Here is a 27,008-nt window from a genome sequence, read left to right on the forward strand (position 1 = left end):
GTGTGTGTGTGTGTGTGTGTGTGAGTGATGTGTGTGTGTGTGTGTGTGTGTGAGTGAGTGTAAGTGTGAGTGTAAGTGTGAGTGAGTGTGTGTGAGTGTAAGTGTGAGTGATGTGTGTGTGTGTGTGTGTGTGAGTGAGTGTAAGTGTGAGTGTAAGTGTGAGTGATGTGAGTGTGTGTGTGAGTGTGTGTAAGTGTGAGTGTAAGTGTGAGTGATGTGAGTGTGTGTGTGTGTGTGTGTGAGTGAGTGTAAGTGTGAGTGATGTGTGTGAGTGAGTGATGTGTGTGTGTGTGTGAGTGAGAGTGAGTGTGAGTGTAAGTGTGAGTGTAAGTGTGAGTGTAAGTGTGAGTGAGAGTGAGTGTGTGTGTGTGTGAGTGATGTGTGTGTGTGTGTGTGTGTGAGTGAGTGTAAGTGTGTGTGTGTGTGAGTGATGTGTGTGTGTGTGTGTGTGTGTTTGAGTGAGTTAAAGCCCATGGATCATATTGATCGTGGCTGGTAAGTGTCCAGGCAGCAGGTTAGGTTGGGAATATTGGGGGGTTTACAGCAGGGCAGTGTCAGATCAAACTGGAGGCTCTGTTAGCTGAGGCCAGGAGAAGGCCGAGGATTAAATAAACAGTCTGGAATAGTGTGGGTGGGAGGCTGGAGACAAACAGGAAATGGGAGCAGGCAGGCAGGATGTAAACTGGAGTAAGAGACACAACAAAGTAGCTGACAATGCGGATCAATGGGAATGAACTCAAGAGGAACGGATGGAGGAAAGGGGGGTGCCAAATAGAGAGAGAACGCAGACTGCAAGAAACCTGGAAACGGTGCCTCAGAGTCCCAAAACTGCAAAAGAGGCCATTCGGCCCATCGAGCCTGCCCTGACTCATCTTAACTAGGCCCTCTTCCCTACCCTATCTTGGGATGTGAAGGGGCAATTATCATGGCCAATCCACCCTAACCTACACATCTTTAGACTGTGGGAGGAAACCGGAGTACCCAGAGGAAACCCACGCAGACACGGGGAGAAGGTGCAAACTCCACACAGACAGTGACCCGAGGCCAGAATTGAACACCCAGGCGTTGTGAAGGCGCAGTGCTAACCACTGTGTCACCGTGCCTCGAGAGAAGATTAAAGGTGGGGAGGGTTCAGGGCAGGAATTCCAGAGCTCGGAGCCCAGGCAGCAGTAGGCAACCTGTGCCTGGCTAAGAATACTGTGAACATATCCAGGCAGCCAGTGATCAAGAGGGCCATCCGACCTGACCACCTGCCCCTGTAACGCAGCTAATTCCCAGCTGTGGCCATGCTAAATTGCCTCTTAGTGTCCAAAGATGTGCAGGTTAGGTGGATTGGCCATGCTAAATTGTCCCTTAGTGTCCAAAGATGTGCAGGTTAGATGGATTGGCCATGCTAAATTGCCCCTTAGTGTCTAAAGATGTGCAGGTTAGGTGGATTGACCATGCTAAATTGCCTCTTGGTGTCCAAAGATGTGCAGGTTAGGTGGATTGGCCATGCTAAATTGCCCCTTAGTGTCCAAAGATGTGCAGGTTAGGTGGATTGACCATGCTAAATTGCCTCTTGGTGTCCAAAGATGTGCAGGTTAGGTGGATTGGCCATGCTAAATTGCCTCTTGGTGTCCAAAGATGTGCAGGTTAGATGGATTGGCCATGCAAAATTGCCCCTTAGTGTCCAAAGATGTGCAGGTTAGGTGGATTGGCCATGCTAAATTGCCTCTTGGTGTCCAAAGATGTGCAGGTTAGGTGGATTGGCCATGCTAAATTGCCTCTTGGTGTCCAAAGATGTGCAGGTTAGGTGGATTGACCATGCTAAATTGCCTCTTGGTGTCCAAAGATGTGGAGGTTAGGTGGATTGGCCATGCTAAATTGCCCCTTAGTGTCCAAAGATGTGCAGATTTGTTGGATTCACCATGTTAAATTACCCCTTAGTGTCCAAAGATGTGCAGGTTAGGTGGATTGGCCATACTAAATTGCCCCTTAGTGTCCAAAGCTGTGTTCCCTGGAGAGTGAGCAAGTGGAATCCGAGGGCACTGATGAAACACCCCGTGTTTTTTTGGGCACTGCAGGGGCTGGGGTGTATTTGGGTTTGATGTTTTAAGTTTCCTTTATGGTTTATTTTCTGTTTCCCCCAGGGGCTTCCCCCATTCACTTTGTCCATCGGGCAAAGATTGATTTAGTTTATTCGATTTGCTATTCAAAAAAAAAGGGCCTGGCAGCGCAGGTATGGGGCAGGCACAGAACATGAGTGATTCCATGTTGCACAAGGCTGCTGACGCTCCCCGTCTGGGCTCCCAGGGGAGGGGAGTGGGGAGCGGGGAGCATGTGGATGAGACAGATTGGTCAAGGCTACCAGCGTCCCATGGAACTGAGATTTCGGAAAAGACCGATTACAAGCGGCGGAGACGAGCGGGAAGAAAGACCAGGAGCTGGAACTGACAGCCGGCAATAAGCTTAATTTTATTAGCGTCACAAGTAAGCTTACATTAACACTGCAATGAAGCTACTGTGAAAATCCCCTAGTCGTCACGCTCCGGTGTCTGTTCGGGTACACTGAGGGAGAATTTAGCACCTAACCAGCACGTCTTTCAGACTGTGGGAGGAAACCGGAGCACCTGGAGGAAACCCACGCAGACACGGGGAGGATGTGCAAACTCCACACAGACAGTGACCCGAGCTGGGAATCGAACCTGGGTCCCTGGCGCTGTGAGGCAGCAGTGCTAACCACTGTGCCACCCACGTAGCTGAACCATGTTCTATATCATAGAATTCCCACAGTGCAGAAGGAGGTCATTCGGCCCATCAAGTCTACACTGACCACCATCCCACCCAGACCCTTGTCCCATAACCCGACACATTTACCCTGCTAATCTACTGACACTGGGGTCAATTTAGCATGGCCAATCAACCTAACCCGCACATGTTCGGACTGTGGGAGGAAACTGGAGCACCCGGAGGAAACCCACGCAGACACGAGGAGAATGTGCAGACTCCACACAGACAGTGACCCGAGGCCGGAATCGAACCCGGGTCCCTAGTGCTGTGAGGCAGCTGTGCTAACCACTGGGCCACCATGCCCCCAGTATGACCTTCAGAGGAACAGCACACAAAACAGAAGGACAAATCTGGGACATCACTGCAAACTTATTAATGACAGTCAGATATAGACTTCCACTCAATATACCACAAAGATACAAACTATTCCATCCATCTGGACCATACCAGTGTTTAAGCACCTCAACCCTCTTCATCTAACCCCCATCAACATATCCTATTCCTTTCTCTCTCTTCTGTCTCACCACCTTTCCTCAATTGCTCTCAATTGCTCATCTCAATTAACCCCCGTACTATTGGGTGGCACAGTGGTTAGCACTGCTGCCTCACAGCGCCAGGGACCCAGGTTCGATTCCTACCTTGGGTCACTGTCTGTACAGAGTCTGCGCATTCTCCCCGTGCCTGCGTGGGCTTCCTCCAGGTGCTCCAGTTTCCTCCCACACTCCAAAAAGATGCGGGTTAGGTGGATAGACCATACTAAATTGCACCTTAGTGTTGTCGATGTTGGACTGGGGTAAGCACAGTAAGAAGTCTCACAACACCAGGTTAAAGTCCAACAGGTTTATTTGGAAGCACGAGCTTTTGGAGCATTGCCCCTTCATCAGGCGACTCATCTGATTAAGGGGCAATGTTCCAAAAGCTCGTGCTACCAAATAAACCTGTTGGACTTTAACCTGGTGTTGTGAGACTATTTACTGCCCAAAGATGTGCAGGTTAGATGGATTGGCCATGCTAAATTGCCTCTTAGTGTCCAGAGATGTGCAGGTTAGGTGGATTGGCCATGGTAAATTGCCTCTTAGTGTCCACAGATGTGCAGGTAGGGGGATTGGCCAGACTACATAAGAAGAGAGTACTGATGGGTTAGTAAGTGGCCTCTGACTTAGAGGAGGCATTGCCATGGTGAACAAACCAGTTAATGGATTACTCAGTCATTTTGTAAATAATTATCATTCACTAACTGCTACATTCTCCATGACAACGCCTCAACCAAACCAGATTCCACTGGCCAACTCATCAGCGCTCTCTTCTCACGCAGTGTCAATTGTTGTTGCCATTACAATTTAGTATTCTTGCAAATAGTCCTGACGAATGCAAGGCGAAAAGATTCAACAAAATGCGTCTAATTTTTCAGCAATGCTCAAGTCCATTCCTACCAACCCATGATCAGAGATTACTGTAGCCCTGAGGCTACTTTCTGCAACGCGAAGTGGAATTTCCCTTCACAGTTGGTATTCTTGCCAATTGTCCTGATGAGTGCAGGATGAAAAACTTCGACAACGTGCATCTTCTTTCAGCAATAACCTCTGAAGTAAAATTTTTGCTTTTTTTTTAAACACATGAGGTGCAGGAGCTGTGGAAATAGTGAGGATTGGAAATTCGAGTGAACTCTTGATCAGAGACCAGCAACAAGACAGGATGGAATATAAAAGCAGAGGAGTGTTGTTGCAATTGTACAGGGTGTTGGTGAGACCACATCTGGAGTATTGTGTCCAGTTTTGGTCTCCTTATTTGAGGAAGGATGTGGTAGCATTAAAGGCAGTTTGGAGGAGGTTCCCCAGACCGATTCCGGGGATGAAAGGGTTGATGTATGAAGAGAGATTAAACAGTTTGGGCTTGTACTCGTTGGGGTTCAGAAGGATTGGAGGGGATCAAATCGAGGCATACTAAAAAGGATTGATCGAGTAAAGTAAACTTAAAAACTAGACTTATTAGCCACAAGTCGCCTTACATTAACACTGCAATGAAGTTACTGTGGAAATCCCCTAGTTGCCACACTCCGCCGCCTGTTTGGGTACACGGAAGGAGAACTTAGCACGGCCGATGCAACTAACCCGCACATCTTTCGGACTGTGGGAGGAAACCGGAGCATCTGGGGGAAACCCATGCAGACACGGGGAGAATGTGCAGACTCCACACAGACAGTGACCCAAGTTGGGAATCGAACCCACATTCCTGGCGCTGTGAGGCAGCAGTAAAATGTAGACTAAATATTTCCTCTTACGGGGCAATCTAGAATAAGAGGTCGCAGGTATAGTTTGAGAGGCGGTAGATTTAAAACTGAGGTGAGGAGGAGCTACTTCTGGCAGAGGGTGGCGAATTTGTGGAACGCATTGCCCCATAACGCGAGTGAATGGGGTAGCAGACTCGAAGGGCTGCATGGCCTACTTCTGCTCTTAATTCCCATGTTCCTTGGACATGCATAGCAGCAGGCAGTAAATTCTACAGACATGCTCAGATCACAGCACACTTTGGGATTTTTTTTTTAAATAAACAAAAGGCGCTATATGAATGCAAAGTGAGGTGTTGTTGGCCATCACTGGGAACTGGTCGGGAGTGAATTTTCTCACCCCCCGAGCTCAGGGGCACTGAGGCCAAATGGGACAGCCAGCATCCCATCCCACAATCCCTCCAGCCACCCCACAGTATTGGTCCCCTTACTCAGGGTAAGATGTGTCGGAAACACTCAGAGAAGGTTTAATAAATCCTTCTGGGAACGGACGGGCTGACTTATGAGGAACGAGGCTGGTTGGACAAGCTAGACTTGTATCCGCTGGAGTTTCAAATCATAGAATCCCTACAGTACAGACGGAGGCCATTCAGCCCATCGAGTGTGCACCAACAACTATCCCGTAACCTCATGCATTTTCCCTGTTAATCCCCCTGAGATGAAGGAGCAATTTAGCATGGCTAATCCACCGAACCTATACATCTTTGGGCACTAAGGGGCAATTTAGCATGGCCAATCCACCTAACCTACACATTTTTGGAGTGTGGGAGGAAACCAGAGCACTCAGAGGAAACCCACGCAGATATGGGGAAGGATGTCAGGGTCCCTACTGTGCAAAAGGAGGCTATTCAGCCCATCGAGTCTGCACCGACAACAATCCCGCCCAGGCCCTATCCTCGTAACCCCACATATATATTTTGTTAATCTCCCCAACTCTAAGGGCAATTTAGCATGGCCGATCCACCTAACCTACACATCTTTGGACACTAAGGGGCAATTTAGCATGGCCAATCCACCTAGCCTACACATCTTTGGACACTAAGGGGCAATTTAGCATGGCCGATCCATCTAACCTACACATCTTTGGCCACTAAGGGGCAATTTAGCATGGCCAATCCACCTAACCTGCACATCTTTGGATACTAAGGGGCAATTTAGCGTGGCCAATCCACCTAACCTGCACATCTTTGGACACTAAGGGGCAATTTAGCATGGCCAATCCACCTAACCCGCACATCTTGGGACACTAAGGGGCAATTTAGCACGGCCAATCTACCTAACCTGCACATCTTTGGACACTAAGGGGCAATTTAGCATGGCCAATCCACCTAACCTGCACATCTTTGGACACTAAGGGGCAATTTAGCATGGCCAATCCACCTAACCTGCACATCTTTGGATACTAAGGGGCAATTTAGCATGGCCAATCCACCTAACCTACACATCTTTCAGTCTATGGGAGAAAACCAGAGCATTCAGAGGAAATTTGCACAGACACAGGGGAGAATGTGCAAACTCCACACTGGCAGTGAGCCGAGGTAGGAATCGAACCCGGGTCCCTGGCATTGTGAGGCAGCAATGCTAACCACTGTGCCACCGTGTTGCCCCAATTGCCATTAACCTCAAGATAACTGTACTTCTTCCCTTGCCTTTGTCTCGCTGCCAGTACAGACTGAACACTTGCCCGCTGAGCTATCGGGACAGCGGTGGATCTGTCTCTTCCCATCAGGCCTCTGACTGTCGATAAACAATACCTCTTTCATCGCCCTGGCCTGCCCCTCTGCCACAGGAAGGCTGGCACGCACAGCGAGCTTCACTGCTCAAATTCTTAAACCCTCAAAGCATTCAGCCCTCTTGGAGAAAACAGAATTAACAGCCGGTGCCACACTCGTCAAATTAATTAACATTCATCCGCGAAAGTCATCCCTCCTCTCCCACCCACCCCCCCCATCCACCTCCCCCCCCCCCCCAAACCGTCAGCCTTGCCTCGAGGCAGAGTGGAGATAATGGAGTGACTGTAAGCTAGTTCTGTGCTCACTGGATCTGTCTCTCTACAAGCACCCCTCTGCTGCCGCAACGAGAAACATCGAAACATAGAAAACAGTCGCAGGAGTAGGCCATTCGGCCCTTCGAGCCTGCCCTGTCATTCATTTTGATCAAATTCAACATCCCGAGCTTCCCCCTCCCCTCCCTCCTTGACCCATTTGACTCCAAGAGCGATATCTAACTTGTCCTTGAAATTACACAACGTTTAGGCCTCAACTATTTTCTGTGGTAGTGAATCATAGCGCAGAAGGAGGCCACATCCCCACCCCCAGGCCCTACTCCCCCCCCCCCCCCCACCCCCTCCGTAACCCCTCGCATTCACCCCACCAATTCCTCTGACACCAAGGAGCAGCTTAACATGCCCCATCCAGCGAACCCCGCGCATCTTTCGGACGGTGGGAGGAAACCGGAGCACCCGGAGGAAACCCACGCAGACACGGGGAGAATGTGCAAACTCCAGGCCCTGACTGGGCCAGAATTGAACTCGATTTCCTAGCGCCGTGAGACAGCAATTCCAGCACTGTGTCAACATGCCAGCCATTCAGCACTCACTGGGTGAAGAAATTTCTCCCCAGCTCAGTTCTAAAAGGTGGACACCTTATCCTCAAGCTATAACCCCGCCCCCCCACCTCGTTCTGGACTCCCCCATCATTGGGAACATTCTTTCTGAATCTACCCTCTCTAACCCTGTTAGAATTTTATAAGTTTCTATGAGATCCCCTCTCATTCTTCTAAACTCCAGTGAATATAATCCTAACCGATTTAGTCTCTCTTCATATGACAGACCTGCCGTCCCAGGAATCAGCCTGGTAAACCCTCGCTGTGCTCCCTCTATAGCACGGACACTCTTCCTCAGATAAGGACACCAAAACTACGTACAATACTCCAGGTGTGGTCTCACCAACGCCCTATACAATTGCAGCAAAACATCCCTATCCCTATACTCAAATCCTCTCGCTCCTCTTGAAGGCCACCACACCATTCTTGACTGCCTGCTGTATCTGCTACATATACTCAGATCTTTGATATCACGGCTGGGATTCTCCAGTCCCGCTGCAGTGAACGGACTTTCGCCAAATTCTCCATTCTCGCCAGCAGTGGTGATGAGGTATGGGAGACTGGAGAATCCCAGCCCCCAGTTAAGAAATTGCACCCCCCACCCCAACCCCCGCCCTGGGCTCCTTCAACATAAGGCACTTCCTTACGTTCAAGTCCCTCCATGCCTCATCCAGCCCAATAACCCTCCAAAGTTGCGCCCCTCCAATTAGGCAACTCCAACTTAAACGCTCTTCCAATCGCAGCTCAAACCTCTGAAATTCCCTCCCCCAAAACCTCTGCCCCTCAAACCTCCCTCGTACCCACATGTTCTAATATCTCTGATTATTCATTGACGGGACACGGGCGTCGTTGGCTGGCCAGCATTTATTGCCCATCCTTAACTATCCTCAGAGGGCATTTGAGAGCCAACCACATTGTTGTGGGTCATATGTAGGCCAGACTGAGTAAGAAGGGGCAGATTTCCTTCCCTAAAGGGACATTATTAACCGAATTACCAGCTGCTGGGACGGGATTTGAACCTGTGTGCCCACAGCATTAAGCTACTACTAATCCAGTGACACTGCACCACCATCGACACCACCCCCCCAGTCAGAAAAGGGAGAATGTGCAGGATTACAGGCAGAAGAATGGGCAATGGGATTTGGTGCACTGATCATTTGGAAGTTGGCACATTCTCAATGGGCCGAATGGTCTCTTTCTGTGCTGTAACAGTTCTGTAACTATAATTAAAGAAGCCAAGGTTTGACAGATCAGAGATTAGTTCAGTGCAGATCTAATGACATTTTTTCTCTATTCGTTCATGGGAAATGGGTATTCATAGAATCATAGAAATCATAGAAACCCTACAGCGCAGAAAGAGGCCATTCGGCCCATCGCGTCTGCACCGACCACAATCCCACCCAGGCCCTACATCCCTACATATTTATCCACTAATCCCTCTAACCTGTGCATCTCAGTACACTTACGGCAATTTTTAGCATAGCTAATCAACCTAACCCACACATTTTTGGACTGTGGGAGGAAACTGGAGCACCCGGAGGAAACCCACGCAGACACAGGGAGAATGTGCAAACTCCACACAGACAGTGAACCAAGCTGGGAATCGAACCCTGTTCCTGGCTGGCCAGCATTTATTGCCCATCCCTAGTTTCCCGGGGGCAGTAGAGAGTCAACCACATTGCTGTGGCTCTGGAGTGAAATGTAGGCCAGACCAGGTAGTTCGTCCTCATCTCAGTTTTAAACCTACCGCCTCTCAAACTATATCTATGATCTCTTGTTCTAGATTACCTCACAAGGAGAAACATTTAGTCTACATTTACTTTATTACTTTAGTCTTTTATAAACCTCAATCAGATCCCCTTCCATCCTCCAGCCAGTGTGTCAGTGTGAGTGGCCTACAGAGAGAGGCTTGCCCCGCCATCTTGGAGGGTGTGCGTAGGCCAGACCTGAGTAGGTTGACAGATTTCCCTCCCGAAAGGTCTTTGGTGAACGAAATGGTTTTGCCAACATTCTGGTGGTTTCATGATCATTATTAATTTTGATGTAGGAACTAATTGAATTTAAGTTCTCCCAACTAGTGGTGGTAGGATTGGAAGCTCTCCAGAACTTTACCCTGGGCCTCGAGATTACTCATCTAGTAACACTACAACTGTTTCTCCTTTTCATTCGTGGCATCGTTGACAGGCCTGTGTTTATTGCCCATCCCAAGATGCCCGAGGGCGTAGAATCATAGAATGCCTACAGTGAAGAAGAAGGCCATTCAGCCCATTGAGTCTGCACCAAACACAATCCCACCCAGGTCCTATCTCCATAATCCTACATATTTACCCTGCCAATCCCCTGACACTAAGAGACAATTTGGCACAGCCAATCAACCTAATCGACGCATCTTTGGACCGTGGGAGGAAACCGGAGCACCCAGACGAAACCCACTCATAGACAGTCACCCGAGGCTGGAATCGAACGCGGGTCCCTGGAGCTGTGAGGCAGCAGTTGCTGTGGCTCTGGTGTCACATGTAGGCCAGGCCGGGTAAGGATGGCAGATTTCCATGAAAGCGTTTTCCTTCTTTCTTTGTCCACGTTCTCGGTACTTGACTCGAAGTGGTACGCTCAAAAAATCCCCAGCAGCAGGGTCAGAGCACCACCCAGCAGAGAAGGAGGCCATTCGGCCCACTGTCCCTTTGTTAGCTCTTCAAACCGACCTTGTCAACTAAGGCCCCTCTACCCTTTCCCCTTAAGCCCTGGGGGGCATGGTGGCATAACAGTGAGCATTGCTGCCTCACAGCGCCAGGGACCCGGGTTCGATTCCCAGCTTGGGTCACTGTCTGTCTGGAGTCTGCACATTCTCCCTGTATCTGCGTGGGTTTGCTCTGGGTGCTCTGTTTCCTCCCACAGTCTGAAAGACGTGCTGGTTAGGGTGCCGTGCTAAATTCTCCTTCAGTGTATCCGGTGTGTGGCGAATGGGGGATTTTCACAGTAACTTCATTGCAGTGTTAATGTCAGCCTACTTATGATGCTAATAAATAATCTTTAAAACTTTAATTTAGCATGGCCAATCCCCCTATCCCGCACATCTTTAGAGTGTGGGAAGAAACTAGAGCACCTGGAGGAAACCCATGCAGACACGGGGAGAATGTGCAAACTCCACACAGAGAGTGACCCGAGCTGGGAATCGAACCCAGGGTCCCTGGTGGTGTGGGGTAGCAGTGCTAACCACTGTGCTACCCCTCTTGAATGCCTCAATTGAACCTCGATTATTGTAGAATCCCTACAGTGCAGAAGGAGGCCATTCGGACCATTGCGTCTGGAACGACTACAACCCACCAAAGCCCGGTTCCCGTAACCCTCATATACCCTGCTAACCCCCCTGACAGTGGGGTCAATTTAGCACGGCCAATCCGCCTAACCTGCGCACCTTTAGAGTGTGGGAGGAAACCGGAGCACCCGGAGGAAACCCACGCGGACACGGGGAGAGTGTGCAAACTCCACACGGACAGTCACCCGAGGCTGGAATCGAACCCGGGTCCCTGGCGCTGTGGGGCATCAGTGCTAACCCAACGTGCCACCAAGATGTGCGGGGTGAAGGGGATTGGCCAGGCTAAATTGACCCTAGTGTCTGGGGATTAGCTGAGCAAATAGATGGGGTTAGGGGGGATAGGGTCTGGGTGGGATTGCAGTCGGTACAGACTCGATGGGCTGAGTGGCCTCCTTCTGCACTGTCGGGATTGTAAAATTCGATGAAGCTGCCCCCACCACGCCGCTAACCAGCACACTCTGCACCACCCACCCTGCGGAAATACCCTCCGGGACAGCAGTGGGTTGACAGCACTTTCTCAAAGGGGGCAATTAGGGATGGGCAACAAATTGGTGGGGACATGGGAATGAGCTGTCAAAAAACAAAAGGGTTAATATCCATTGCCACGAGAATAAAATCCGGTAAGTGGCTCACCTCGGAATCGAGTTTTAATGCTTCAGAACTAAACGGTGCCAAAATCAGACAGAATCATTTCTTCCCCTCTCTCCCAATATTGAAATTACTCACCAGCTGAAACTCAGTCCTCCTCTTGTAGGCCTCTTGGATGCTGTGGTCTTGCCACAAGGCTTGAATGGCTGGTAAAACCCTTTGGAAACGTTCTTCAGTAACCCCTGCACAAGAGTTCTCGAAGGCACTCAGGAATAGCCCGTGCTTCCCATTCTCCCAGCTCCCCCAGGCGAGCCGCAGCTTCTCCCTGGCATCCAGCAGCACCCGCATCCCGGTGACAATGTTGCAGTAGATGGTCTCCCTGAACTCCTCCAGGGTTTTCCTGTCGAAATCCTGCCCGTGGATGATCCGCATCTGTTTGAGGAAAGTGCTCTTGCCGCTCTCCCCTGCTCCCAGCAACAGGATCTTCACCATCCGCCTCAAGTAAGGTCTTTCCTTCGCCAACATCTGATCGATCCCTTTGCTCCGCCGCCTCATCTCCAGCTCGTCCTCCGATCCGAAGCAATTCGGGAGGCAGCTATTCGCCCAGGCATCTTCCAACCCAGCCATCACGCCTCCTCCACGCAGGAATCAGAGAGAGAAAAACAGCGTTTCAAAAAAAAACTTACAAAGTTGAACTAAACAAGGGAGGGAGAGTGGGAAACTGAAGTTTTTTTTAACAAAGTTGAACAACAGGGAGAAAGTTTGAGAATAGTTTTCCAAAGTTAAGCAACAGGGAGAAAGTTTTAAAAACTTTTACAAAGTTAAACAAGACAGGGAGAAAGTTTTAAAAACTTTTACAAAGTTAAACAAGACAGGAAGAAAGTTTGAATAACTTTTACAAAGTTAAACAAGACAGGGAGAAAGTTTTAAAAACTTTTTCAAAGTTAAACAAGACAGGGAGAAAGTTTTAAAAACTTTTTCAAAGTTAAACAAGACAGGGAGAAAGTTTTAAAAACTTTTACAAAGTTAAACAAGACAGAAAGAAAGTTTGAATAACTTTTACAAAGTTAAACAAGACAGGGAGAAAGTTTTAAAAACTTTTACAAAGTTAAACAAGACAGGGAGAAAGTTTGAATAACTTTTACAAAGTCGAACAAGACAGGGAGAAACTTTGAGAAGGTTTTGCAAAGTTAAACAACAGAGAGAAAGTTTGAGAATAGTTTTCCAAAGTCGAACAACAGGGAGAAAGTTTGTAAAAGTCTTACGAAGTTAAGCAACAGGGAGAAACTTTGAGAATAGTTTTCCAAAGTTAAACAAGACAGGGAGAAAGTTTGAGTAATTTTTACAAAGCTGAACAAGACTTTGAGAATAGTTTTGCAAAGTTAAGCAACAGGGAGAAAGTTTGTAAAAGTTTTACAAAGTTGATCAAAACAGGATGATAAAACTAGTTTCAGGAAAGTTTTAAGGAGGGAGAGAAAGTTTTGCAAAGCTGAACCAAACAGGGAGTGTAGAGAAAAACACAGTTACTAGCGCTCCACATACAGGATATTCCAAGTGTGCTGAAATTACTCAGTTTGCCATTGCTTGCTCTGCTGTCTGCCTCAGTGCACCGAGCTCACTTCTTTTTTACTTCAAGGGGATTTGTTTTTGCCTTGTCGCCTTCCTCTCCAGTGTCCAGCAGACTCGATGGTCGGGGAATGACATTTGGGAGAGAGAGAGAGAGAGCTGAAACAGCTGTCACTCTAATGTCTGCTAAACCCTCCCCTCCTCTCCCCTCCCCTCCCTTCCCCTCCCCTCCCCTCCCTTCCCTAACCTCCCCTCCCCTCCCCTCCCCTCCTCTCCCTTTCCTCTCCCTTCCCTCCCCTCCCCTCCCCTCCCCTCCCTTCCCTAACCTCCGGTCAGGGACAGAGAGAGAGAAAACACAATCTCATCCACAAAACACTCATATGGACTCTCATTCTCTCTCACACACTCTCCTGCACAGACATCTCTCACACCACACATACACTCTCACACACAGATACAAACACACTCATACGGTCTCTCATACTCTCTCTCTCACACACACTCTCTCCCACACAAACATCTCTCTCACACACATATACACTCTCACACACAGATACATACACACTCATACGGTCTCTCATACTCTCACACACACTCCCATACTCTCTCTCTTTCACACACTCACTCTCTCTCTCAGATACACATACATTCTCATACACACAGATACACATACACTCATACAGTCTCTCATATTCTCTCTCTCACACACTGACCCAAGCACACACTTATACTCTCTCACACACACTCACGCACATATACACTCTCTGTCACACATTCTCTCTCCACCACACACACACAATCACTCTCTCTCACACACACACAGTCTCTCTTTCACAAACTTGCTCTCTCACACACATACACTCTCTCACACACATTCTCTCTCCATCACACACACACACACACACACACACACACACACACACACACACACACACACACACACACACACACACACACACACACACACACCAGCAGAAATGAATTTTACAGCCAGGGCAATCCCACACTCAGAGTTTCCTTCATGCTGCAATAGCATGCGATGTGCCTTTGTAATCTGCCCCCTTCACACACTTTCTGCATCTGTGTGAGGTACAGGAAAGAGCAGGCAAGCGAGAGAGTCAGTGTAAAGTGGGTGTGGGTGGAGAGATTTAAACCGAAGCTTAGGGTTTGGAATGTGTTAGTGTGTGTGGATCTCATTGTCCCAGTGTGAGAGAGTCACCACATGTGGCAATGAGACCCCCCACCAAGTCTGTAGCGACCAGGGGCAAATTGTGTCACCGGCCTGAACTCCAGGGGAATTTTGGGGCAATTCCGCTGTGTGTTGGGTGCATCAGAGTTCACCCAGGAGTGTCTGAACTCACACTTGTACACGCATGTGGAGGCCTGGAGACACAGATGGTGAAGGTGGAGTCTCCAACACGCCCCGTGCGACCAGGAATCACTCCCACTTTAACCGCCAGCCATTGGCGAGTTAGGAAGGATTTTGACACTCTCGACCTGTTTGGCCACATTATGAATGCGGCATCCTTGGCATCAGGTCCTAGAGAATGGATTTTCCAGCCCCACCCTTGCCGGGACTGGAAAATTCCCACCGAGATCATAGAAACGTGGAAGCTAGAAGCAGGAGGAGGCCATTTGGCCCTTCGAGCCTACTCCACCGTTCATTTTGATCATGGCTGATGATTTGATTCAATATCCTCATTCCCCCCCCCCTTCCCCCCCCATATCCCTCAATCCCTTTAGCCCCAAGAGCTATATCTAATTTCTTCTCGAAATCACACAATGTTTTGGCCTCAATTACTTTCTGTGAGAGTGAATGCGAGGCAATGCATTTTGGAAGGTCTAAGACAGATAGGAAATATACAATAAATGGCAGAACCCTTAAAAGTATTGATAGGCAGAGGGATCTGGGTGTACAGGTACACAGGTCAAAAGTGTCAACGCAGGTGCAGAGGGAGTCAAGAAGGCATACGGCATGCTTGCCTTCATCGGCCGGGGCATTGAGTTTAAAAATTGGCAAGTCATGTTGCAGCTTTATTGAACCTTAGTTAGGCCGCACTCGAACAAAGAATAAAGAACAAAGAAAATTACAGCACAGGAACAGGCCTTTCCACCCTCCAAGCCTGCATCGACCATGCTGCCCGACTGAACTAAAACTCCCTACCCTTCTGGGGACCATATCCCTCCATTCCCATCCTTTTCGTGTATTTGTCAAGACGCCCCTTAAAAGTCACTACCGTATCCGCTTCCAATACCTCCCCCAGCAACTAGTTCCAGGCACCCACCACCCCCTGTGTAAAAAATCTGCCTCGTCCATCTCCTTTAAACCTTGCCCCTCGCACCTTAAACCTCTGCCCCTTAGCAATTCCACCCTGGGGAAAAAGCCTCTGACTATCCACTCTGTCCATGCCTCTCATAATCTTGTAGACTTCTATCAGGTCACCCCCTCAACCTCCGTCGCTCCAGTGAGAACTTGGAATATACTGTTCAATTCTGGTCGCCACACTACCAGAAGGACGTGGAGGCTTTGGAGAGGGTGCAGAAAAGATTTACCAGGATGTTGCCCTGGTATGGAGGGCATTAGCTATGAGGAGAGGTTGGAGAAACTTGGTTTGTTCTCACTGGAACGATGGAGGTTGAGGGGAGACCTGATAGAAGTCTACAAGATTATGAGAGACAGAGTGGATAGTCAGAAGCTTTTTCCCAGAGTGGAAGAGTCAATTACTAGAGGACACAGGTTTAAGGTGCGAGGGGCAAGGTTTAAAAGAGATGTACGAGGCAGGTTTCTTACACAGAGTAGTGGGTGCCTGGAACTCGCTGCCGGGGGAGGTAGTGGAAGCGGATACAGTAGCCTGTCCCTGTACTGTAATTCCCCTTCTTCTTTGAATCCCCCAGACTTTCTCCTCACCCTCAGTCCTAAGAGGTTTACCCCTTTATCCTCAAACTATGACCCCCTAGCTCTGCCTCCCCCCACACCATTGGGAACGTTCTTTCTGAATCTATCCCGTTTTATAAGTTTCTACGAGATCCCCTCTGAACTCCTGCGATGGCCCAATTCTCCAGCTTGCCCACCGTATCTCCCGCAGCGGATTATTTCGGCAGCAGACTGGAAACAGAATCCAGAGCTTCTGGGTCAGAGCCAGGAACGTACCATCTCACTGTAACACATGACATTCACGCGACGTTACAGCCAGGTGGGTTGAGATGAGAATTCTTCTCCAGTTTCGAGTTCTTTCCGAGCTATTTGTCCCTCCTGGGCTGAGCGGGAGGGATTCAGTCCTCTTCGCTTCTACAGAGACGAAACGCAACCCAAGTTTTTTATCTTTGCTGGTTTTATTGAAGTAGGGGATCTATACCCACATAAGATGGAATATATGCTTTTCGATCAGTTACAATTGAATCCCGACAACAGACAGCTCACCTAACCTGTTCATCTTTGGAGTGTGGGAGGAAACCGGAGCGCCCGGAGGAAACCCACGCAGACACGGGGAGAATGTGCAAACTCCACACAGACAGTGACCCGAGGCCGGAATCGAACCTGGGTCCCTGGCGCTGTGAGGCAGCAGTGCTAACCAGTGTGCCACTATGCCGCCCACTGGCTAGCGATTGTACCATGGAGGGGTGGAGACTGGGCAGCTGTTTGTGAAACATGGGGGCGAACGGATAGTGAAATCGCAGCGAGTGGGAGACAGGGGCAGTAGATGCACACAAACACCACCACCGGGAGGTTTCCTTCCGAGTCACTCACCACCCTGACTTGGAAATATATCAGCCGTTCCTTCACTGCTGCTGGGTCAAAATCCAACAGCACAGTGGGTGTACCTACACCACAGTAGCTGCAAGGTTCATGAAGGTCACCCACCACCTTCTGAAGGGGCAATTAGGGACGGATAATAACAATACTGCTGAGCCAGCGAGGCCCACATCCTGTTAAAGAATAAAAAGCCACGTGACCTTTTGGAAATACGGAAACATAGAAGATAGGAGCAGGAGGCCATTTGGCCCTTCGAGCCTGCGCCACCATTCATTACCATCACAGCTGATCACCCAACTCAATAGCCTAGTCCTGCTTTCTCCCCATAACCTTTGATCCCATTCGCCCCAAGTGCTATATCCTCTTGAATACATTCAATGTTTTGGCATCAACTACTTCCTGTGGGAATGGCACATGGAGCACACCAGAATGATGGGGAGTGGGATAGTTTGATCTTGGGTTTGGACACAGCCGGGCGCAACATTGAGGTCCGAAGGGCCTGTACTGTTCTATGTTTCAATGTAATGAATTCCACAGGCTCACTACTCTTTGGGTGAAGAGATGTCTCTTCATCTCCATCCCAAATGGTCTACCCCAATCCTCAGACTGTGACCCCCCCCCTGGTTCTGGACTCCCCCCACCATCAGGAACATCCCTCCTGCATCTACCCTGTCTAATCCTGTTAGAATTTTATAAGTTTCTATGAGATCCCCCTACTCTATCGTCTGAACTCCAGCGAAAACGATCCTAAACTAGTCAATCTCTCTGTCAACATCAGTCCCGCCATCCCCAAGAATCAGCCTGGAAAACTTTGGCTGCACTCCCTCGAGAGCAGGAACATCCTTCCTCAGAAAAGGAGACCAAAACTGCACACAATATTTTCGATGTTGCTTCACCAAGGCCCAGTATAATAGCAACAACACCTCCCTCCTCCTGTTCCTCTCGCAATGAAGGCCATTCACCTCCTTTACCGCCTGCTAGATCTGCATGCTTACCCTCAGCGACTGGTGCACAAGGACACCCAGATCCCTCTGCACACTCCCCTCTCCCAATTTACAGCCACTCAGGTGGTAAGTTAAATACCTTATTCTGTCGCCACATCACAAGTTCGTGTCTGCTGATGAATGCGCCCGTGGATCTGCTGAAAACAAACTCCCCTCACGTAAACAATCCGAGTTGTTTACTTCGCGACTTCCCTCAGACAAGACTTCCTGGCTTCACTCTTCTCGAGTCCTTGGAGGAGTAAGTTTATTAACTTCCTATTCTCTTGTTAACGAATCCCTCGCTAAACATCCACTGAAGTTAGACTCTAATCCCTGGCTAATGTCATTCCCGTTGCTTAGTCCCTTGCCGTACAGATTAATTACAGGCTGTAGAACATTACAGCACACAAACAGGCCTTTTGGCACTCCCCATCTGTGCCGAACCATTTTTTGCCTTGTCCCACTGACCTGCACCTGGACCATATCCCTCCACACCCCTCTCACCCATGTACCTGTCCAAGATTTTCTTAAATGTTAAAAGTGAGCCCACGTTTGCCACTTCATCCAGCAGCTCATTCCCACCACTCTCTGTGTGAAGAAGCCCCCCCCCTGCGATATTTCCTTTATACTTTTCCCCCTTCACCCAGAAGGTGTTCAATAAGGTGCCTCACAAAAGGTTGCTGCAGAAGAGTAGGGTACACGGAGCTGGGGGTGAGGTGTTAGCATGGATTGAAGATTGGCTATCTAACGGGAAGTAGAGAGTTGGAATCAATGGGTGCTTTTCTGGTTGGCGGTTGGCATGCCACAGGGATCGGTGCTGGGGCCTCAACCGTTCGCCATTTACATCGACGATCTGGAGGAGGGGACCGAGTGTAGGGTAACAAAGTTTGCTGACGACACAAAGATGAGCGGGAAAGCAAATTGCGTGGAGGACACGGAAAGTCTGCAGAGAGGTTTGGATAGGCTGAGTGAGTAGGCGAGGATCTGGCAGATGGAGTATAGTGTTGGCACGTGTGAGGTTATCCACTTTGGAAGGAATAATAGTAAAATGGACTATTATTTAAATGGTGATAAATTACAACATGCTACGGTGCAGAGGGACCTGGGGGTCCTTGTGCATGAATCGTAAAAACCCAGTCTGCAGGTACAGCAGGTGATCAAGAAGGCGAATGGACTTTATCGCGAGGGGGATAGAATATAAAAGCAGGGAGGTCTTGCTGCAACTGTACAGGGCACTGGTGAGGCTGCAACTGGAGTACTGTGTGCAGTTTTGGTCCCCTTATTTGCGAAAGGATATATTGGCCTTGGAGGGAGTGCAGAGAAGGTTCACCAAGTTGATACTGGAGATGGGTGGCATGGTAGCGCAGTGGTTAGCACTGCTGCTTCACAGCTCCAGGGTCCTGGGTTCGATTCTCGGCTCAGGTCACTGTCTGTGTGGAGCCTGCACATTCTCCTTGTCTCTGCGTGGGTTTCCTCCAGGCACTCCGGTTTCCTCCCACAGTCCAAAGATGTGAGGGTTAGGTTGATTGGCCATGCTAAGAAATTGCCCCTTAGTGTCCAGGGATGTGTAGGTTAGAGGGATTAGTGGGTATAATATGTAGGGATATGAGGGTTGGGCCTGGGTGGGATTGTGTTCGGTGCAGACTCGATGGGCCGAAGGGCCTTTTTCTGCAACGTAGGGTTCTATGATCTATGATCTTCTGTGAGCTTATGAAGAGAGATTGAGTAGATTGGGCCTGTACTTGTTGGCGTTTAGAAGGATGAGGGGAGATGAGGGTCTAGACAAGGTAGAGGCAGAGAGATTCTTTCCACTTAGAAAGGAAACTAGAGCTAGAGGGCACAATCTCAAAATAAGGGGGAGTCAAGTTAGAACAGAGTTGAGGAGGAACTTCTTCTCTCAGAGGGTAGTGAATCTCTGGAATTCTCTGCCCATTGAAGCGGTGGAGGCTACCTCGTTAAATATGTTTTAAGTCACGGGTAGGTAGGTTTCTGATCGGTAAGGGAATTAAGGGTTAAGGGGAGCAGGCGGGTAAGTGGAACTCAACCACTTTCAGATCAGCCATGATCTTATTGAATGGCGGGGCAGGCTCGAGGGACTAGATGGCCTACTCCTGCTCCTATTTCTTATGTTCTTATGTTCACCCTTAACCCACGTCCTCTAGTTTTTTTCTCCCTTAGCCTCAGTGGAAAAAGGATGTTTGCATTCACTCGATCTGTACCCATCATAATTTTATACACCTCTATCAAATCTCCCCTCATTCTTCTACGCTCCAGGGAATAAAGTCCTAACCTATTCAACCTTTCTCTGTAACTCAGTTTCTCAAGTCCCAGCAACATCCTTGTAAACCTTCTCTGCACTCTTTCAACCTTATTAATATCCTTCCTGTAATTAGATGACCAAAACTGCGCACAACACTCTAAACTCGGCTTCACCAATGTCTTACACAATCTCACCATAACATTCCAACTCTTATACTCATACTGTAAACTCAAGATAACCAGAAGGTTTTTTTTGTTACTGTGACCCTTTCTGTTCTGGAAAGCCCAAAGCCACAAGATACAAGGGGGTTCACTGATTAACCTTAATTCTCTGGTACATAACACTTAACTTTTTCATTCATGGGGTCTGGGTATTGCCCATCCCTAATTAAGAACAAGGAAAAGTACAGCACAGGAACAGGCCCTTCGGCCCGCCAAGCCTGCACTGAACTAAAACCCCCTACCCTCCCGGGTACCGTATCCCTCTATTCCCATCCTATTCATGTATTTGTCAAGATACCCTTTAAAAGTTACTATCGTATCCGCTTCCGCTCCCTCCCCCGGCAACGAGTTCCAGGCACCCGCCATCCTCTGTGTAAAAAACCTGCCTCGTACATCTCCTTTAGACCTTGCCCCTCACACCTAAAATCCAGGTAATTGATTCTTCCACCCTGGGAAAAAGCCCCTGACTATCCACTCTGCCCCTCATAATCTTGTAGACTTCTATCAGGTCACCCTTCAACCTCCGTTGTTCTAGTGACCAAGTTTCTCCAACCTCTCCTCATAGCTAATGCCCTCCAGGATGTAGCCAGGGGCAACCTCTGTCCATAACTAATGCCCTCCAAACCAGGCAACGTCCTGGTACATCTTTTCTGTGCCCTCTCCAAAGCCTCCACATCCTTCTGGTAGTGTGGTGACCAGAATTGAACGCTATATTGCAAATGCGGCCCAATTGGCCTTGGACTGGGTGGTGTGCGCAACCATCTAATTGTCAAATAAAGCAGATTAATTTGTCTTTGATTAAAGGCGGGTGGGCTTCTGAACTTTGATCCCACTCACATGATGCGTCTGAAAATTAGGAATGAGGATTTTGGGAACCTTACCCGATGACAATTTTACAGGAGTTTGGGAGGGGCATCCAGCTGCCCCCATACTAACAAAGAACAACACAGCTCGGGAAACAGGCCCTTCGGCCCAACGAGCCCGCGCCGCCATTGTGAGTCCCCTCTTCCACCCGTGACCCTTGTCTACACTTGTGGCACTCCACATTGGAAACCAGACTGAGGGGAGACTAATTTAGGGACAATTTGTTACACCAATCAGCCTAAGAGCACATCTTTGGGGTGTGGGAGGAAACCAGAGAAAACCCACGCAAGCATGGGGAGAATGTGCAAACTCCCACAGAACTGGCCCAAATCCATGTATCTGCCCAGCAAATAGTGATAGTCACTGAGCTGTCGTCTTGCCCAGCATCTGGTCCGGTTTAAGCGTACACTAACGACGTGAAGCACCAGGCAACTCTCGAAACATCCAAGAGCAGCCCTCGTACGACCCATCGCGTGTATGCCCCTTGTTGGACAACAAGGCGGATCGAATCACCTGTGGATTAAAAGAGAAAAACATCTATTAGATGGAGTTTAATTCAGATGAATGTGAGGTGTTGAGTTTTGATAAGACATGCCCAGGGCAGGGCAGTTAATGGTAAAGCCCCGGGAAATGTTGTGGAAAACAGAGAGGCCAAGGGGTCCAGATGCATTGTTCCTTGAAAGTGGCATCACAGGTAGGCGGGGTGGTGAGGAAGGTGTGTGGCACACTTGCCCTCATCAGTCAGAGCATTGAGTGCGGGAGTTGGGAAATTATGTTACGAGACATTGGTGTGGCTACATTTGGAGTACCGCGTACAGTTCTTGTCTCCCCACTATAGGAAGGATTCTCATTAAGGGTGCAAAAAAAGGACATTACTGGGATTGGAAGATTTGAATTATACGGAGAGGCTGGATAGGCTGGGACGTTTTTTCCCCCTGGAGTGTAGGAGGATGAAGGGGTGACCTTGTAGAGATTTATAAAATCATGAGAGGCAGAGATAAGGTAACTAGTGCAAGGTCTTTTCCCCAAGGTAGGGGAGTCCAAAACAGAGCAGAGGTTGAAGGTGAGAGGGGAAAGATTTACAAAGGGACCCCAGGGTCCACATTTTCACACACAGAGTGTCTGGAATGAGCTGCCAGAGGAGGTGGTAGAGGCGGGTACAATTACAGCATTTAATAGAGATTTAACATGGAGGGAAAGGCTTAGAGAGATATGGGCCAAGCACTGGAAGTGGGACTAGCTCAGTCTAGGAAACAGGGTCAGCATGGACGGGTTGGGCCGAAGGGCCTGTTTCCATGCTCTTTAACTCTATTTCAGAGGGCAATTGAGAGTCAACCACATTGCTGTGGCTCTGGACTCACATATAGGCCAGACCAGGTGAGGACAGCAGATTTCCTTCCACTAGTGACCCTGATGGGTTTTTATTACAACAGTCAATGCTAGTCTCGGTAACGGTGTAAATGAAACTCCATCTTTCACTTCCAGGTTTTAACTGAAGGTAGAATTCTCCCAGCTGCTATAGTGGGATTTGAACCCATATTCCCAGCGCAACGATCTAGAAACTCAATCCAGGGACGTTACCACTATGTCACCAGCTCCCCCTAATGGAGGGCAGAGAAAGCTCTGTGAGCCACATCACTGGTCACAGCATCCCTATTGTCCAGAAGGAGACCATTCAGCCCATTGAGTTTGTACTGACTCTCTATGACAAAGTACATTACCCAGGCCTTTCCCCCACCCTGTCCTTGTAACCCTGCATATTTATCATAGCTAATCTACCTAACCTACACAGCTTGGGGCATAAAGGGGCAATTTAGCATGGCCAATCCACTTAACCTGCCCATCTTTGGACACTAAGGGGAAATTTGGCATGGCCAATCCACCTGACATACACATCTTGGCACACTACGGGGGTAACTTAGCATGGCCAATGCACCTAACCTGAACATCTTTGGACACTAAGGGGCAATTTAGCATGGCCAATGCACCTAACCTGAACACCTTTGGACACTAAGGGGCAATTTAACATGGCCAGTCCACCTAACCTGAACACCTTTGGACACTAAGGGGCAATTTAACATGGCCAATCCACCTAAACTACAGACCTTGAAACACTAAGGGGTAATTTAGCATGGCCAATCCACCTAACCTGCACATCTTTGGACTGTGGGAGGAAACCGGAGCACCCGGAGGAAGCCCCCACAGACGCGGAGAGAACATTCAAACCCAACACAGACAATCACCCGAGGCTGGAATAGATGCCGAATCCCTGATGCTGTGAGTGCCAAGTACTGTGCCACCGTGCTGCAGAGCTCTGAGCAAGAATCATGATTTGAATTTGATGCGCACATTGATTTACTGTGTGGCTGTACTCATGATGTGGGTATGCTGGCGTTGGACTGGGGTAAACACAGTAAAAAGTCTGACAACACCAGGTTTTAGTCCAACCGATTTATTTGATAGTAAACTCACAAGCTTTCGGGTTTGCCCCTTCGTCAGGTGAATGGAGAGTTCTGGCCTCAGACAGAGCGTATAAAGCACAGACAGTTTAGAGATTACTGATTAGAATGCGAATCTTTACACCTAACCTGCTGTTCAAGTCCTGAAGTGGCCGACAATGTGAGTGGAAGGAGCACTGATCACAGGTTAAAGAGATGTGTATTGTCTCCAGACAGCACAGGTTTGCAAAACCTCACTCACTGTGCTGTCTGGAGACAATACACATCTCTGTAACCTGTGATCAGTGCTCCTTCCACACACATTGTCGGCCACTTTAGGACTTGAACAGCAGGTTAGGTGTAAAGATTCGCATTCTAATCAGTAATCTGTAAACTGTCTGTGCTTTATATGCTCTGTCTGAGGCCAGAACTCTCCATTCACCTGACGAAGGGGCAAACCCGAAAGCTTGTGAGTTTACTATCAAATAAATCGGTTGGACTAAAACCTGGTGTTGTCAGACTTTTTACTGTGCTGTACTCACGCCCAGTACAGATGGTCTCCTTCTGGACAATAGGGATGCTGTGACCAGTGATGCGGTTCACAGAACTTTCTCTGTCGGCCATTAGGTGGAGCTGGTGACATAGTGGTAACGTCCCTGGATTGAGTTTCTAGATTATTGCACTGGGAATATGGGTTCAAATCCCACTATAGCAGCTGGGAGAATTTTATGTTCATATGATCAATGTTAAGTGTGTGTTTAAAAAGGGACGTAAGTTGCTATTGCTGCTAAATGGGAGTAGGTGAGAGGTCGGGTGTTTCTCACGTGTTGGGCCAGACTAGATGGGCTGAAGGGCCTCTTCTGCAGTGTACGATCCTTCTATGATTCTGAGATGGCTGACAAACATCATGCGATGTTGGTATTGTCCAACCCAGACCCAGATGTGACATTTCAGCAAATTCTTTGTCAGTAAAGGAACAATCCTTGTGATTTGTGAAACCCCTTTTGTTGAGGTTGACTTGTCAATGAAAAGGACTATAATAGTCTACTTGCCATTTGTCTTCCTGCTTCACTGTGGATAATAGAGTCATCGAAACACACTGGGTGTTAAACATCTATCAGGTCTCCCCTCAGCTTCCAGAGAAAACAACCCTAGTTTGCTCAACCTCTGCTTATAGCTCATTCCCTCTAACCCAGGCAGCACCCTCTCCTAAACCTTCCTGTAATATGGCGACCAGGATTGAACGCAATACTCCAAGTGCGGCCTGACCAAAGTTTTATATAGCTGCAACATGACATCCAGACTCTTGTGTTAATGTAAGCCTACTTGTGACATTAATGAACTTTAAAAGCTTTCTTCCTATTATCTGTGATCGGAACATGTTTGATGTGTGAATTGTGTATATCTCTTTACTCTCTGAGTTATTCATCCCAATTTAACTCATTTCCAGCAGCAAGCTCTTGTGAATTTAAAAATAAAGATAAAACAGTTGAATAAAGAATCAAGTAAAAGTATAAAGAAAATACTCTGAATGAAATATGTACAATCACTCAATTAGCAAAAGATATTTATTTTAGTGTAAATATATATACTTTGCTCTTGATATCACAGCTTATACATGTTCAATTTTTGGATTTTGGACAATTTATAAGTCCCACAGAATGAATTCTTTCTGTGAGATCTCAGTCATCTCATAATCGAGTCCACTTTTCATTTTATGGTCCATATGCAGTGCACGCATCATTGTATCTGAGAGAGGAAGTGGTATTGTAATTGGATTAGTGGTATTGTAATTGGACTAGAGACGCAGGGTAATACTCTGAGGGCCCAGGTTCAAATCCCACCCTGGCTGATGGTGAAATTTGAATTCAATAAATGAAAATAAATCTGGAATTGAAGGTTTGATGATGAAATTGTTTTTGATTGTCGTTAAAAAAAAAACCCATCTGGTTCACTGATGTCCTTTAGGGAAGGAAATCTGCCGTCCTTACCCGGTCTGGTCTACATGTGACTCCAGAACCACAGCAATGTGGTTGACTCTCAACTGCCCTCTGAAATGGCCTGGCAATGCCACAGAATCTGTGACAAATACAAGGCCAGTTTGCGATGGCCGCAAAGACTAGGGTGACATGGTGGCACAGAGCCTAGCACTCCTGCCTTACCATGCTAGGGGCTCAGGTTCAATTCCAGCCTTGGTGTATCTCTGTGTAGAGTTTCTACATTCTCCCCATACCTGTGTGGGTTTCCTCTAGGTGCTCCGGTTTCCTCCCACAGTCCAAAGATGTGTAGGCTAGGTGGATTGGCCATGCTAAATTCCCCTTGGTGCCCAAAGATGTGCCAGTTAGAGGGATTGGCCATGCTAAATTGTTCCTTAGTGTTCAAAGATGTGCAGGTTGGGTGGATTGGCCATGCTAAATTCCCCTTGGTGTCCAAAGGTGTGCCAGTTAGAGGGATTGGCCATGCTAAATTGTTCCTTAGTGTTCAAAGATGTGCAGGTTGGGTGGATTGGCCATGCTAAATTGTCCCTTAGTGTCCAAAGATGGGCAGGTTAGGGGGATTGGCCATGTTAAATTGCCCCTTAGTCTCCAAAGATGTGCCGGTTAGGTGGATTGGCCATGCTAAATTGCCCCTTAGTGTCCAAAGATGTGCAGGCTAGGTGGATTGGCCATGCTAAATTGCCCCTTAGTCTCCAAAGATGTGCAGGCTAGGTGGATTGGCAATGCTAAATTGCCCCTTAGTCTCCAAAGATGTGTAGGTTAGGTGGATTGGCCACGCTGAATTGCCCCTTAGTGTCCAAAGATGTGCAGGCTAGGTGGATTGGCCATGCTAAATTGCGTCTGGAGTTACAGGGATAGGGCCTGGGTAAGGTACTCCATTAGAGAGTCAGTGCAGGCCCGATGGGCCAAAAGGCCTCCTTCTGCACTGTAGGGATTCTAAGATTCTACAATGTCCAGTGTGGTACTGGTCTGATCATTGGTTTACATTGGTTTGGTTGTTCTCACTTGGGCCAATGATTGGAGCAATCGAATCTGCTTTCCACAATGCCCCCGCACCCACCCCGACGTGCCCACCCGAGGGCTTAAATATTCTGTTGGTGGAGGGATTATTATCCAATTTGTTTCTGTGGCGCGTGAATGGGATCAGGCTCGGCTGCGACGCCTGCTGCAGTCGAAGAGCCGACTGGCCCACCCATGCTCGCCGGCGAAAAGAACGGCCGAGGGGATGGCCGAAGAGTTTTGGGGCTCGGAGGATGCGCGGGGAGAACGGTTTTGAGGGAAATAAAGCGAAGGTTACTCAGGATGAGGCATGCATCGCGGGATCCTTTTGACAGCACGTTTGCTGGTCAGGATGTGTT

General features: G+C 48.4%; 1 protein-coding gene across 1 annotated transcript in view; it reads right to left on the reverse strand.

Annotated features, from left to right (window-relative positions):
* LOC145361572 (guanine nucleotide-binding protein subunit alpha-12-like) overlaps nucleotides 1-13,295 on the reverse strand; it is a 46,613-nt gene extending 33,318 nt beyond the window's left edge. The window contains exons 1-2 of the mRNA XM_080217408.1: nucleotides 13,110-13,295; nucleotides 11,706-12,202 (exon numbers count right to left, since the gene is read on the reverse strand). Coding sequence (XP_080073534.1) covers nucleotides 11,706-12,194 — 489 coding nt within the window. The 5' untranslated portion in view covers nucleotides 12,195-12,202; nucleotides 13,110-13,295. The remainder of the gene's footprint in view (nucleotides 1-11,705; nucleotides 12,203-13,109) is intronic.
* Between the last annotated feature and the right edge of the window lie 13,713 nt (nucleotides 13,296-27,008).

Source organism: Carcharhinus amblyrhynchos, chromosome 35 (assembly GCF_965287045.1).
Source record: "Carcharhinus amblyrhynchos chromosome 35, sCarAmb.v2.hapA, whole genome shotgun sequence".
Taxonomy (NCBI): Eukaryota; Metazoa; Chordata; class Chondrichthyes; order Carcharhiniformes; family Carcharhinidae; genus Carcharhinus; species Carcharhinus amblyrhynchos.